The 16054-nt window shown below is 38.7% G+C and overlaps 1 protein-coding gene across 1 annotated transcript in view; it reads right to left on the bottom strand.

Moving 5' to 3' along the window:
• Positions 1–15440, bottom strand: part of FGD4 (FYVE, RhoGEF and PH domain containing 4) — a 130016-nt gene extending 114576 nt beyond the window's left edge. The window contains exon 1 of the mRNA XM_032855326.1: positions 15267–15440. Within this exon, the coding sequence (XP_032711217.1) occupies positions 15267–15276 (10 nt within the window). The 5' untranslated portion in view covers positions 15277–15440. The remainder of the gene's footprint in view (positions 1–15266) is intronic.
• Positions 15441–16054: the final 614 nt, after the last annotated feature.

The following is a 16054-nucleotide window of genomic DNA, read 5'->3' as shown; positions in this document are numbered from 1 at the left end:
GAAAAAACAGTGACAGATTCAAGAAAGACATGTCAACAACAGTGTCCTCTTCAGAACTATAGTCAACTCTGGGCACTCTGACATCGTCTACAACAACAGCACCTCAACCACATTGCCCAGAATCTAGTAACAGGACCTCCAAATGTAAGCTGTAGAGCAGGTGACAGAGCCAACAATCCTCAGAAAGGTTCTCAAGATGAAAAAGTGTTGGAAGCAGAGAGGCCTAATAATTTATCTTCTTCAGATGCTGGGTGGGCAACATCATGCCTAGAATCTTTAGAGTAGCTACTATGCCAGCTAAAGTAGGAAATAACCTTGTGAGCATAGTCTATCTCCCTTCACTATTGAATGTACTTGGTTTCATTCCCCCTTAGTCAACCTTTATCTCTTTCTTAGCATGAAGTTTTATCCAGGAAGATACTCTTAAGTCAGAGGTCCCCAACCTCTTTGAAATTATGGAGCCCTTAGCCTCTCAAGGCACTCCAGGCCAACAGACATCCCTAACAGGCTCATTTACTTAGTGTTTAGGTATAAACAACTTAATAACTATTTTTGACCCAGCAACTTAGCATCATTTGAAAATGTAATATAAAACATTCAGAAAAAATAAATTTTTCTAAGATTTTACTTATTTGAGAGAGAGAGAGAGAGAGAAAGAACATGCGCACATGTGCCACTGAGGAGAGAAGCAGAGAGGGAGGGAGAGGGACAAGAACACTCTACGTTGACATGGACCCCGACTTGGGGTTGATTCCAAGACCCCAACACCATGACTGAGACTCTGACGGAGTGAAACCAAGAGTCAGACACTCAACTGACTAAGCCACCCAGGTACCCTGAAAAATACTCTTACTCCACTCTTAAATCACTACATCTACTTACTAATGGCATGTGGGTACCTGTTGGGTTTGGGTCCTGCAAAACCTCTCACACCACAGGATCTAATAGTAGACCTTGCCATCCTCATTCCTGCTTCACATGGATTTTTACCAGGTATTTGCTTGTTATCACAATAACCTGCCAACACCCCAGCTCTGCAAAACTAGGATGTCTCCTAAAGAAATACAGTTCAATCTAATACTAAAGCAGAACCACCTAGAGCTAATAGTTCCCACAGTATTTGATAGATGTCACTGTGCTTGTCTTAAAATGTTAAAATATCCTGCAGGCAGCACACTCCAGTGAGCTGGGGGGGCTATGCTCCCCAAGCACATAAGCATAGGGACATATTTTGGCAATGATGTTTTTAAGCTCTTAGATTTTGCAGTGCCCCATGACAGAAAGACTCCCTAATTAGAAATCCAGAAGCCTGGACTGCCTGCTTAGCCACTCATGACATAGGCACGCCATTTTGTCCTCTCTATCCTGTGCGCTTCCATCACAAGACAAGGGAGCTAGGTTAGATCATATCCAACATTCCTTCTCTTCTGAAACAGTAAGAATGAATGTTGGAGGAAGAGGGTTCTTCCTCATTCTTACTAGTTTCAGAGGAAAAGGAGAAAGGGCTAGAGCAGCCAGAATAAGTATTTATTTTCCAGAAGGAAACCCAGACTAAAATTCACGTGTGCCATGATAAAGTTTTGAATGTGAGGTGTTACTTAAGTACCAGGTAAGGTGGTAAGTGGATCCCACGTAGGGCACACTCTGAGTGACCCTGTCACCAGTGCCACGCTTTCGGCACTTTCTACTCTTAATGAAACTCCTTCTGGACAAAAGGTTTGTATGATTAAGTGACTGGATATTGTCAGGGTTGGAGTCTGACAATGAAACAGATTCAAATGACCTATCCTGATTGGAAATCAAATTTATCATCTCTGCCTAAGCAGCACCAAATTAAACAACAGTGTTAACCAGGTACAGACACTGAAACACAAAATACAACATTCATAAAGAGGTGACATTTTCTCAGATATTTATACTGTGTTACCAAGAATTTTGTATTCTTAAAGAACATTCTATGTTTTTTTTTAATTTGACTTTTTTTTTTTTTGCAATTAGTTTTAAAACAATGGTTTAGAACAAAAATGTAGGCAAAGGAAACAATGGCAAAAGCTTTTGCACAGCGAAGGAAATGGTCAACAAAACCAAAAGACAGCTGACAGAATAGGAGAAGATATTTGCAAATGACATATCAGATAAAGGGCTAGTATCCAAAATCTATAAAGAACTTACCAAACTCAACACCCACAGAATGAAAAATCCAACCAAGAAATGAGCAGAAGACATTTCTCCAAAGAAGACATCCAAATGACCAACAGACCCATGAAAAAGTGCTCAACATCCATGGCATCAGGGAAATACAAATCAAAACCACAATGAGGTACCACCTCACACGAGTCAGAATGGCTAAAATTAACCATTCAGGAAATGACAGATGTTGGGGAGGATGCAGAAAAAGGGGAACCCCCTACACTGTTGGTGGGAATGCAAGCTGGGGCAGCCACTCTGGAAAACAGTATGGAGATTCTTCAAAAAGTTGAAAATAGAGCTACTCTATGACCCAACAATCACACTACTGGGTATTTACCCTAAAGGTACAGATGTAGTGATCCGAAGGGGCATTGCACCTGAATGTTTATAACAGTAATGTCCACAATAGCCATACTACGGAAAGAGCCCAGATGTCCATCAACAGATGAATGGATAAAGAAGGTGTGGTGTACACACACACACACACACACACACACACACACACTCAGGAATATTATGCAGCTATCAAAAAACCCCCAAATCTTGCCATTTGCAATGACATGGATGGAACTAGAGGGTGTTATGCTAAGAGAAATAAGTCAATCAAAGAAAGACAATTATCATATGATCTCACTCATAAGTGGGAATTTAAGAAACAAAACAGAGGAGCATAGAGAAAGAGAGGAAAAAATTAAAACAAAACCAGAGAGGTAGACAAACCATAAGAGACTCTTAACCATAGGAAACAAACTGAGGGTAATTGGGGGGGGGGGATGGGGGAAATGGGGCAACTGGGTGATGGACGTTAAGGAGGGCCTGGGATATAATGAGCACTGAGTGTTATATAAGACTGATGAATCACTGACCTCTACCTCTGAAACTAATAATACATTATGTTAATTAATTGAATTTAAATAATTTTTTAAAAAATGTATTTGCAGGGTAAAGAGTATTATGAGCAAAAGAAAATAAATGAAAACAAATGAAATAAGTAGAACTTTTCTGCCCAGTTTGCAAGGAGTTAAGATGATACAGTAACAAATCTGGTCTGATTTGATGGAAGCAATTTTTTTTTTTAATTGCCCATCATTCCTCTCTTGTAGTTAGCATTTGAAAGGAGTACTTTCCTTTCTAGGACTTGCTACCATATTGTAAAGAAAACAATTATAAGGAGGATAAATCTATATCAGGGGTCTCATATACTAGTCATTTTTCATGCAAGTCCAACCATCAGGTAGACTCAGGTCTACCAATGCGTCAGGGTTTTTTTTCTTAAGTAGGCTCCATACCCCATGTGTGTCTTGAACTGATGACCCTGAGATCAAGAGTTGCATGTTCTACCGATTGAGCCAGCCAAGCACCCCACAGAGATATTTTTATTTACAATCAGAAGAACAATGTCATAGTCCAATGTGAATAATGGGATCCAATTTTTCACATCATTAGATTATCTATTGCTGTCTTCCATAGGGTAATATTCCCTCTCCTTCCAAATCCTTCACTTTGACTCTAAAACTCACGCATTGGGTCCTAGTCTGTTGCTCTCCCCATTCTTCATTTGTACCCACATTTTTTTTTAAAAGAAGTGATCCATTTAAGCTGGTATCTAGATGTTTGAAATTCTTGTGTAAGAAAATTCCAGAAATATATGAAAGTTGAAGACTCTTTACAGGGAGTACATATGTATAACATAATATACATTTCTGCTAATGTACTAATTATATTAATTAATTACATTAGTAAATACATTTAAGTTAAATGTTTACGAGAGGGTACAATAAGTGGAAAATGGGGTAAGAACAAAGAACGTTATGTAAACAAAACATTGGGTTTCCACAGTTTGCAAAGTGCCAACCTAAACTCTATAGGTAAGAAAAAGGAGACACAGGCTCCTTTTTCCAGAGGAGTACTCAGCATGTTTAAGAAACAGTTTTACCTCTGGTGCAGGGGTGAGAGCAGGTAAGGTGCTAACAAGATAAAGCAGTGATAGGGGCACCTGGGTGGTTCAGTGGGTTAAAGCCTCTGCCTTCGGCTCAGGTCATGATCCCAGAGTCCTGGGATCAAGCCCCCACATTGCATCATCATGTTCTCTGCTCAGGAGGGAGCCTATTTCCCTTCCTCTCTCTCTGCCTGCCTCTCTGGCTAATTGTGATCTCTGTCTGTCAAATAAATAAATAAAACCTTTAAAAAAAAAAAAAGGTAAAGCAGTGATAGATTTATAGTACAGGGAAGTGGCAAAGATACATCACACAAATGTCATTCCATAAAATTATCAAAATGATCAACATTATGAACATTTATTTTAAGAAGCTGAGATAAGGCCAGAGTGAAAATGACAACCCAGGTTTTGTGCTCATAAAACTCAAGGCTCAATAATTAACACTTACAGCTCAAAAAATAAATATCCTGAAAGATAACACATGCAAACCACTATTACTTTTGATCAAATTTATTCAAAACTGTTGAGCTTAAGTTGTATAGGATTTCCTTTGTTAGGAAGGAAAGCAAATCCTGCAAAAATAATCAACCAAACCTTTATTGTTGAAACCTGGAGATTTATTTATGGCCTATCTGGTCTTATAAAATCAATTCTCTCAACCTAACTTTATCTTTCTATCATAAGCCCAAACCCCAGAGAGGAAAGTATTGAAAAGAGTAGCCAGGCTTTGTGAGCAAGAATCCTTTAAGACTAGGACTGAGGTAAACTCAACTGTGAACATTTGAAGGTGTGTGTGTGTGTGTGTGTGTTCTGTGTGTGGCAGGAGTGTGTGTGGGGGGGTATGCATATGAAGATGCACATGTGGGGGAGAAGGTGTGTGTGGCATGTGAGACCTAATAGCATATTCTGAAAAGTTTCTTCATCTGCCCTGTAAATTATTTCTAAATGCCCTGGGTTCTTTTCTGAGGTAACCAGAGGATAACCAGTTGAATAGCGAGGGCAAATCATGGTTAGTTAATGCTGTGAATACAGACTGCCGAATTCTGGGCAGGATGGGATGGAAGGATTAAACAACTTTTTTTTTCTTTTTTTTTTTTTACTTTATTTGACAGACAGAGATCACAAGTAGGCAGAGAGAGAGAGGAGGAAGCAGACTCCCTGCGGAGCCTGAGATCATGACTTGAGCCGAAGACAGAGGCTTTAGCCCACTGAGCCACCCAGGCACCCCAGGATTAAACTTCTTGTCCCTAAAATATTAGTGGGGTGACTTCTGAGCTACAACCTGAGCTTTGAGACTTGCATCTAAGAAACCTAGGCACAATACTTGGTACCTTCCTCTCAAGAAGATCAAGATCACACAGGTGAACGCTCTTTGAATACCTGGAAAACTACGCAGGTCTAAGACGTTTTAAACATGTTCGAAAGTATAGTGGTGGGACACATACACAAACAACTGTTTATTCTGTGAGCCAAGAATAGCATTTCTTGTCATGAAACACACACACACACACACACTTAAAAAAGTTTCTTCTAAAATAAAAAACAAAACCCCTCTGAGCTCCATTCATTTTCTTGTCAAGCTGTCCAATCTTATTCCTTTCTTTCTCATTCGCACTTCTCAAAAGGTGAGACCTCTACAGTCAACTGCTTCCACTTCCTCAGCTCACCTCTGTCTGACCCACACGCACTGACCCTGCTCCCATCAAGACCAGCAGGGACATTCCAGTTGCCCAACCCGCAGGTTACATTGTTCAGTTCCCGTATCCCTGCACTGTCTTTCCTGCATGTGTCTGGCTGTGCTGACCTTGTGCTTCTCTGACATTCCTTCCTCCCATGCCGCCTCACTACCGCCTCTCCTCGTTCTCCAGGACGATCTCTGGCAACTCCTTTCTTCTCTTATCAGCGACTCCTTCACTACCTTCTCCCTCTTCGGTCACAACCAATTAATCAGATAAGGTCAGTAAATGTTCACTGAATAAATTCATAAAACACATCCCAAGCAATGTGCTTAGATATTATACAGCAATTCATGGACAAAATATGTAGTTATCAGTTCAAACATGGACCCCATTAACAGATTAGAAGCTTTTCATCCCTTTATGTAAAAAAAACAAAAAAAACAAAAAAAACAAGGTAAATGATATCTTACTGAGCATAGAGCGGGAGGTAGGTCAGAGTAAAGACCTTACCAGCCCTCATAATAGTCCGCCCGACAACTGTACAGGAATTTAAATACTTCCCCACCACATTCTGATGTCAAACCTCATTCCTGTTTCAGATCCTCTGTGCTTGCAGTTCCCTCTGCCTAGAACATTTCCCCAAATCTTCCTCTTGCTTCCGTTAACACACTCCATACAAGTCTGCGCTTAGATGCCACGTCACTTCACAACCCTATCTCTTGTGACTTTCTACCGACCCCAACACCTTCGTCTCTTTGCTGCTTAATAGCACTCATCACTGCCCAACATTAAATGTTTGCTCTTTTTCCACTCATTTTCGGGTTCCTACCCTAGATGGTAAACTCCATAAATAAGGAAGCTTTGTTTTGTTTACTAAGGAATCTTCAAGGTCTGGCCCAAAGTAGATGCTCATTAAATCTTTGCTGCAAGAACAAATGAAAAGAATAAAAAAGGGTAAGGACTGAAAGAAGACAGTGTAAGGATGGGCTACACCACTGTAACCTATGTGAGAAGTGGCCATGAAGCCAGGTCCCCGACACATCTGAGTGAATGGGAGTGGGAATAGGTGACGAATTTCTGAAGCAAGTCGAGCAGGTATGTTTGCTGGTCTTGAACAAGCAGGCAGAAAACCTGTGTCTAGGACTAATGATCTTGACTCATCAGGATATCACACTTTGTCCAGGACAAATGAAGGGGCTCAAAAGAAAGATGGCTGGCAGCCCAGGAGATAATAAGGGATCCTATAGAGGCCACTAATATCCTAGATGCTTTCAGTGGGAAAAGTGAAAAAGAGATGTCTGCCTTAGCAAAACTGTAAATCAAGGGAAATTTTCTAAACTTTCTTTTGGCACTTTCCTATTTCTTTGGTCTCCTACAGGGTGGCTGGACAGTGACTGGTGACTTTGACACCAGATCTCCATGTTCCCTGGCTATGACCCGGACTTTACCTCACGACCCAAACCTGGCAGTCATCTAAATCCTAATCCTATTCCACTGTGATCACACTATGGGGTTTTCCTCTCAAAAATAGCAGAGTCAGCCAATCTAGGAGTCGAAAGTAGCTGGTCCGTTCGTAAGCCTCCAGTTACATTCTCTTCATACATCTCCATCTTCGCTGCCTTGTCCCTGGAGAGCAAGGCTGCCTCTGTTTAAAGCCAAAGGCAGATGTTTAACTGACTGAGAACCCAGGCACCAACCCCAGAAAAAAAATTTTTTTTAAAGAAATAAGCAAAAGGCAATTAAGCAGCTTACTCTCACTACCTTACTACCTCCGGATAACCCCTAATTACTGTCTCACGGTACTTGTTCAGAGCTCTTTGCTACACATTCATATATATACAGATGTATATAACACAAATGGTTTTTCTTTACAAAAACAGTGTATTACATATCCTGCTTTACCTGTATGAAAAATTATAGCAATTTCAGATATGCATTCTGTTAACATAAGTGTATTTCAATAGGAAGTATGGCTTCTTTTTTCTTTTTCTTTTTTTTTTAAGTAGGCTCCACACCCAACATGAGGCTTGAACTCGGGACCTTGAGATCAAAAGGCACATGCTCTGAGTACCAGGATGGCTCAGTCTTTAAGATTCTGCCTTCAGCTCAGGTCACCATCCCAGGGTCCTGAGACCAGGTCCTGTGTCAGGCTTCCAGCTCAGCAGGGAGTCTGCTTCTCCCTCTGCCCCTCCTCCTTCATGCTCTCTCTCTCTCTCAAATAAATAAATAAAATCTTAAAGAAGAAAAGTGTCACATGCTTTACTAACTGAGCCAGGCAGCCTCCCCCACCCCCAAAGTACAACAAATTTTAACTGCTATGCTCACCGTGCAAAAAAATTCTATTTTTAGTTAACTCTTGCAAATATTACTAAACAAAAATATCCTAATGACTAAAAAGCAATGTATTTTTACAGATTAAAATCACCTATAAAACAATCATGTAGATATAATGACCAATATTTTGATGCCTTTCCTTTAAAACGTTCGCATAATACACATCAGGATTGGAATTTTTCTAAATATTGTGCTCTTTAAGAAATTTTATGAAATCATTTCAGGGCACCTGGGTGACTCAGTCATTAAGTGTCAGCCTTCGGCTCAGGTCATGATCCCAGGGTCCTGGGATCGAGCCCTGCATCAGGCTCTCTGCTCAGCCGGAGGCCTGCTTCTCCCACTCCCCCTGCTTGTGCTCCCTCTCTCACTGTGTCCCTCTCTGTCAAATAAATAAATAAAATCTTTTTTTTAAAAGAAATTTTATGAAATCATTTTTTTATAAAAGCAAACTCTTCTTAATTAAATTAAATAAATAAATAATTTATTTATTCTTAATTATGTCAGGGTAGATGGGGTTAAAAAGGTGACTTTGTGAGGCACCTGGGTGGCTCAGTTGGTGAAGTTTCCAACTCTTGATTTCAGCTCAGGTCATGATCCCAGGGTCGTGAGATCAAGGTTCCCCCACCCCCGCCCCGCCCCATCAGGCTCTGTGCTCAGTGCAGAGTCTGCCGCAGATTCTCTCTCCCTCTCCCACCCCTCCTCATGTGCTCTCTCTTAAATAAATAAAATCTTTTAAAAAAGTGACTTTGATATATAATTAAGCTATTTAACATGTTGTAGTGATTGGTACAGCTAAGGAACATAATTTCTGTTACAGTCCAATAAATACCAGTATAGTCATTTCAAGTTTCTTCAAATAAACAAAACTTTCCACCCAACAAGAGTTGCCTCCCAATTCAAAGGAGACTTATTTTCAGCCAATGTACCATTTTCTTCTGCAGGTTAAGCTAATTTATTGTGCAGAGTTGCTATCTGACTTTCTAATAAGGTTTCTGATAGTCTCCTAAATGCTGTCCACTTTGGAGGATTTTCAACTGTTAGCTGAATAATGTCTCACGCAAGATGAAACTCATGAATTTTAAGCAGCAACTGGAGTGCTACAATTTGATTCTTTCTTTAAAAATGGGCAAACTAGGGGCACCTGAGTGGCTCAGTGGGTTAAGCCTCTGCCTTCGGCTCAGGTCACGATCTCAGGGTCCTGGGATCGAGCCCCGCATCAGGTTCTCTGCTCAGTAGGGAGTCTGCTTCCCCCGCCACCCTGCCTGCCTCTCTGCTTCTCTGCATACTTGTGATCTCTGTCTGTCAAAGAAATAAATAAAATCTTAAAAAAAAAAAAAAGCCACCTGGGTGGCTCAGTAGGCTAAGCCTCTGATTTCTGCTCCACTCATGATCTCAAGTCCACTGAGCCCCACATGGGGCTCCATGCTGACTCTATCTCCCTCTGTCCCTCCCCCACCCACCAAAATAAATAAAAGGTTTTTTCTTAAATGGGCAACATAGTGTTCAACAGAACTGTAATTCCAGGAAACACACACACACGCTACCCTCCCACAATCTGCCCTTCCCAGCCCACCCCAAACTGCCATTGCCAGGAAGAGGGTCCACGTTACTTTTGGTTTAATTCATGACTGCAAGATTTATGGTTTTAGGTTAAAGGATCATGTCTGGGACCAACACAGCCCACGCTTACACCCAACATGATTTATATGTTCAACCAAGGAAACCCTGAGGCCTTCTGAATCCTATAGTTTCACAAACACAAGAAATTAAAGTGCTTTCATTTCAGTAGGGTGTGCACATTTTCTGAAATGAACTAGATCAAAGTTCAGTTCCTTACTAAAGAAAGGTAAAGAATTGTAGGGTTTCTAAAGGGAAGAAATTTCTCTACTTAGTACTGAGTTATCCAATCAATTCTATTTAACAAACATTTCCCAAGAATATTATGTCACATGCAAATAAAGAGGTTTGAAAGTTATTCCTTGCCCTCATAGACCTCACAGCCTAACACAGTGGCTTCTGGGTCCAGCAACGTCATGTTAACATCATTATTTCTGAAAATTCTGAATTGCCAGTTCAAATTCTTTAGTAGGCTGTATGACTACTCAGATTCCTACTTCTTCCAATTTGTTTTGTTTCCTCAGTTTGTCTTTCCTTTTTTTTTTTTAAAGTATTTTCTAATTTCCATTTTTTTAAACATTTGAGAGAGAGAGATTGAGAGTACAAGAGTTGGGGGGAGGGAGGAGAGAAGCTCAAGCAGACTCCTGGCTGAGCAAGGAGCCTGCCACAGGCTCAATCCCAGGACCTTGATTGCGATCATGACCAAGCTGAAATCAAGAGTCAGCCGTTCAACTGACTGAGACGCCCAGGGGCCACCTTAATTTGTCTTTCAAAGAAATTTGTGTATTGCATCTAAGTTGCTCATAGTAACTACTTATCCCTGATATTGGAATTGTTTTTTATTCTTGATCAGTCTCAACAGGGATTTATCAATCTTACTATATTTCAGGGAAACATTTTGTTGTATTTTCTCTATTGTCTGTTCTCTACTGCATATTGTTCATTTTCATGTTTATTATGCCTTTCCTTGTATTTACCTTCACTAATTCTAAAACTTCTTTCCTAATATAAACACATGAAGCTGCATATATCTTTCCAGTTTTATAGTTTTCTTATGGCAGAAAAGTATTCCAATAATAATTATTCCATCATGGCCAGAACCAAAAATCCTTCATGGAATGCTTTCTTTGTGCTTACTTAAAAATCAAATTAAAAACCAATGAAACAAAACAAATGAGGGGGGAAAGTTCCCCACTATGGGGAACATGTATGCTTATCGAGCAAATATAGAATGCATCAGAGAGTGCAGCTAAAGAACTAAGTTTTTGGTGAATGAGTCCTGTGATTCTTGCTTTCAGTCCAGTGAGAACTATAATCCAAACCTCCATAGTGTTCCATGTAAAGAAATTTAGGTGAAAAGTGCAGCTAGGAAGACCTTGCCTCAAAAAAACCCATACACTGCTCCCACCTAGCAATGCAAAGCCACTTCCTTTTCCTTCCCCTGCAGTGATATATACCCAAATGGCTGCCATTCTGTTAATAAAAACCTTTCCACAAGTGGCAAATTCTCTACTCTTTCCTACAATGTGTATAGGGCACTATACTAGGCGAGGCTAGAGGAAATAGAAAACATGGCCTACACTTGAGACAACTTAAGGAAAGCCATGAAAAGAATTTAAGATGGTTTGGATTCTGGAAATGTCAAATGTCAGGATTCTCCCTCAAAATTGTGTAACAAAACTGACATTGAGATACAGTAGGCAAAGGACAGTCTTTCCAGTAAATGGTGCTAAATCCACTTGAGATCCACATGGCACAAAAAAGTAAATCTTGACCTCCTACCACACATCTTTTACAAAAACATTTCAGAAGAATCATAGACCTAAAATGTTAAACAATTATAAACAAACAATAAGCTTCTAGAAATACTATATGAAAACGCCTTTACCACCTTCAGATAGGCAAAATTTTAAAAAAGAACACCGAGACCTAACTTTAAAGGATGAAACTTAAATTTGATATCATTGATGAAAGGGCACCACTAACTATAAAAAAGACAACATTAAAGGAAAAACAAACATTTGTAACTCACTGTTCAAGGAACCATATCCAGAATACATAAAGCACTCAGACAAAAGAGACAATCTGACTTTTTTTTTTAATGGGCAAAAGTCTCGACTGGGAACTTCAAGAAAGAAGGTCTCTAATAAGCACATAAAAATCATTAATCATCAGAGATATGCAAATTAAAGTCAAACAAAATAATATCATTAGACATCTGCCACATGACTAAAATGTTTTAAAACCAGCAGAAAGTATTGGCAAGGAATTGGAATAACTAAAATATTCACACACTACAACCACTACGGAAAACTTTTAGGCTAGCATCTCCTAAAGCTGAATATATGCATACCCTGTGACCCAATAATTCCACCAAAAGACATGTACAAAATGTTCATAGCACCATTCAGCATAATGGTCAATGTCCATCCATGGCAAAATGGAAATAAAGACCCTTCAAAATGAACAAAATTACTGCTACAATGTGTAATGGACTGGACACAAGCTTTGGAAACAAATGATCCTGGACATGAATTTCAGCCCTGCTATTTCTCATGTAATACTAAATATGTAGACATGAGTACATAAACCTGCTTTCTCCATCTGAAAAATAGGGTCATGTCACCTGTCTTACAAGATTATTCTTGTAATTAATCTGAGGATTAAAGGTACTATGCACATAACACAAAACACTACGTCTAATAGGTGCTCAGTAAACATTGTCTAGGATTTAGGAAATGGAACTTCTATCAGTCAGGATCAATACCAGACTTTCTAATATATAAACTCTCTTCCTATGGAGATAATGTTCCGTCTGACCTGCCAAACCAATCTGTAGCATTTCTAAATTGCCAGCTCAGTCACTGGTAAAACTACACAAGAATCAGGTCATGGCATTTTATTACTCAGCGACTTTATGAACCCATATGCAATTGCAGCTGTCACCTCTAATGCCAGAGGATGAAATGAGTTGGAAAGATTAAACAAATGGGCAGGAGAAATGCCAACTAGTGCATACACTGGACAGGAGTCCAAATGGTTCAGTTACAAAGTTGATCCTTAGAAACTATGCACACTGGATGCACACTCTGAAGAGAAGCATATGCAGGTTAGGATGTCTGAAAAACAAAAGAATGAAAATGGGACAAAACTCCCCTTAGTACTACTGCGGTTTTCAGCCCAATTCTTAGTCTACTTTAGTCTCAAAAATAAATCTATTCATACTTGTCATTAAAGACTAAAACAAACAGGTGCTACAATAAATCTCACGTTGACGACTTCTTAATGTAAGAATACGTGTGTGTGTGTGTGTGTGTGTGTGTGTATAAGGTCTTGTATTTAGTAGCAACCAGATCCTAAATTTTAAAGTTATAATAAATATTAAGAGAATGACTGTTCTTAAGTAAAATATATATTCAGAAAAATTTTTACTCATTTATTAAGAAAAGTTAGTGTATTAACGTATATTGCCATCTAAACTAGGAAGGGGAAGGTGGAGGTAGGGCAAAGAAAAAAGATTAAGTCTCCTGAAATCTTGAAATCAAATTTCCTGATCCAAAATAGTTTCTTGGAGAGAAAGGTCCAAAATTTCATATTTTGACTGTAGTCAAATAGAATAGCTAGTTCTATTCTGTTAAAATTTATCATCAGGCCTATCAAGTTTTAAAAAGAAGATACATTAAAGAATTTATGAGTAATTCAAAGTAACTCTAAACTCAGTTCCAATCATTCCATAAGAAAGGTCATAACTCTGTCTTGGTGCAAGTCAGTGACACCCTAGGGGCTCTATAAGAAGGGAATGAAGAACAAGCTTTTTTTCCTTCTGTGGGTGAATTTATCAGAAGAATCCCAGGCCATTCTAACCTAGTGAAACAAAGAGAAAAACTCTGGCCAAAACCTTGTAAATCTGTTTTTCCGAGGCACATTTTCATAGCCCATGCTCAATTTATTTTGTTGCATGGATCTAGTCTTCCATTCATAGGATGTTGTGCATCAAAGAATCAACCTCAGTTAGGGAAGTCCTCTTTTAGTTTTCCTCAATGATCCATTTATTTGCAAAAGTGTTACAGATTCCACTCCAGTTTGCCTCTCTAAAGAAAGCAATGTCATCCACATGTGAAAAACAGCTAGCACATAGGCTGTCTGCCACACAGAAGCAAAAGCTGAAAAAAATGTGAAATCCATAGTTTAAACCAATATGGCACCCAACACATTTGTTTGAAATACTAATGCAATGTTTGCAAGTGCAATTCAACTGTAAAGTGCAATTCCCGCACTTTGCAAGATAGTCTTCTAATTTAAAATGATGGTATTCTCAGTTACTTTTAATCCAAAATCTTGAAAAATTTTAAATATCTAGGACATGTTAACTAAATTAAAATACTACTTTTTAACAGAACCATACAGTTACTGAATTTTTACTAAAGATTTTTAGTAACAAGAAGTAATTTAACGTTACATGGGAATAGAGAAGCATGATCAAAAAATCCACATAAAATAGGACCTCAACTTCACAGAACAAAGAGGAAAAACACCTCAAAATGTTAGTTGCACCTTGATGTTTATCTTCTTACTAAGAATAATCTGTTTAAAACTGTTTTTTTGAATAAAAACATTTAGTAGTTTTTCAGTTAAATACAAAAGACCATGAGAACATTATTTAGCCATAATAACAGAGGATCAAGTCAACTAGAATTCAGACTCTAGTATGTAATTTCAAGAAATCCTTAAATTTGTACATGACCAGTGTACCTTGCTAATGTTTTAGAAGTACAGGGAATTTTATCCCCAAATAATTGATGACTAAGAGAACATTAACTACACAAATAAGTTCTAAGAAATTGATTGGAGTTCTAAGAAACTGACTGAAGTATAGCTTTTATGTATTAGAAACGGAAGGAAGAAGTGGATATTAGAAATAGATAGTAAGAGGTTATAAGTCTCTGATAAGAAGGGTCAACAGTTTCACTTAAAGCACAGCTCACGTTCATCACTCTAAGAGAACACTGTTATGCTATAAATCCCAGGGAGAAGGTCCATTATCTCCAGGTACTAGACATGGACCATAAAAAAAAAAAAAGAAAAAGTACACCTTCATGCTACAACCACACCATGAGAGGCGCCTGGGTGGCTCAGTGGGTTAAAGCCTCTGCCTTCAGCTCAGATCATGATTCCAGGGTCCTGGGATCGAGCCCCGCATCAGGCTCTCTGCTCAGCAGGGAGCCTGCTTCCCCCTCTATCTCGGCCTGTCTCTCTGCCTACTTGTGATCTCTGTCTGTCAAATAAATAAAATCTTAAAAAAAAAAAAAAAACAACCACACCATGAAACCATTCTAAACAAGAGCCACGATAATTTTAATAGTGACAAATTACTTGTCATTTAGTAGTAACTAAAAAGACAAATACCAGTTACTTCATCTACTTGTATACTTTGTATATTAAAAGTTTCAAATGTTTTTAACCTGAGATATTTTAGAAATAGAAATTGCAAAAATAACAATACTCACAGCCCCCCATAAAGGACTTTTTTCCAACAACATCCAGCAGTGCCTTTTATTCTTCTGATTAATCATACTTTTTTCCTGCTTGTGGAGCAATTATTTGGATCTCTGATTTATGGGTAAAACCTACAGGTCTGTATTTAGATACCAGACATACACACATCTTCTGTCTGACATGGTGAAGAACTAACTAATGGGAAGTGCAGAGCTAAGTTTCATAACTTTTCTAGCACTGATGTAGCCTCAAAGATCTACGCAAGTATAGCATTTCAAAATTCCATGAAGGTATTTCAAAATGTAGTGAGAGAGTTCTACAGTCCTGGGGTGGAATGGGAAGGATGGGGCCAACGGCATATGATTTTACTGCGGTTATAGCCTATAGATTCATAACAAACTATCCTTTAAAAACAGGCTTAGGATTTTTTTCACATTCATCAGAAAGTCATAAAGAATGCTGAAAAGCAAAACACAGCGAAATAGTGTTTATGCCCTGTGTTTCCTGAGCAAAAGGGCCTTCTACTTCCTTCCTAGGTTACCTAACAATGCCAAATAACTTCATAAAAACATCAGAATTTTAGAGGAGGAGCGGTACCAATGAGCAAATTTCTCATCCTTGCCAGATATTATATCAGAAAAAATTACTGATTAAAGTCAATGATTTAGTTAATAAATCATAGACTTCTCAAGACACTTAATGGTTTATCATGTGAATTCAACATTTACATAATAATCCAAATGCTAATTTGCCTTTCATGTGATATTTAGATATTGTCAGAATCAAACTCTAATACTGA

The sequence above is a fragment of the Lontra canadensis genome, unplaced genomic scaffold (assembly GCF_010015895.1).
Source record: "Lontra canadensis isolate GAN:19392208 unplaced genomic scaffold, GSC_riverotter_1.0 scaffold9, whole genome shotgun sequence".
Taxonomy (NCBI): domain Eukaryota; kingdom Metazoa; phylum Chordata; class Mammalia; order Carnivora; family Mustelidae; genus Lontra; species Lontra canadensis.
The sequence above is the reverse complement of the archived record's forward strand: the minus strand, read 5'-3'. Positions and strand labels throughout refer to the sequence as shown.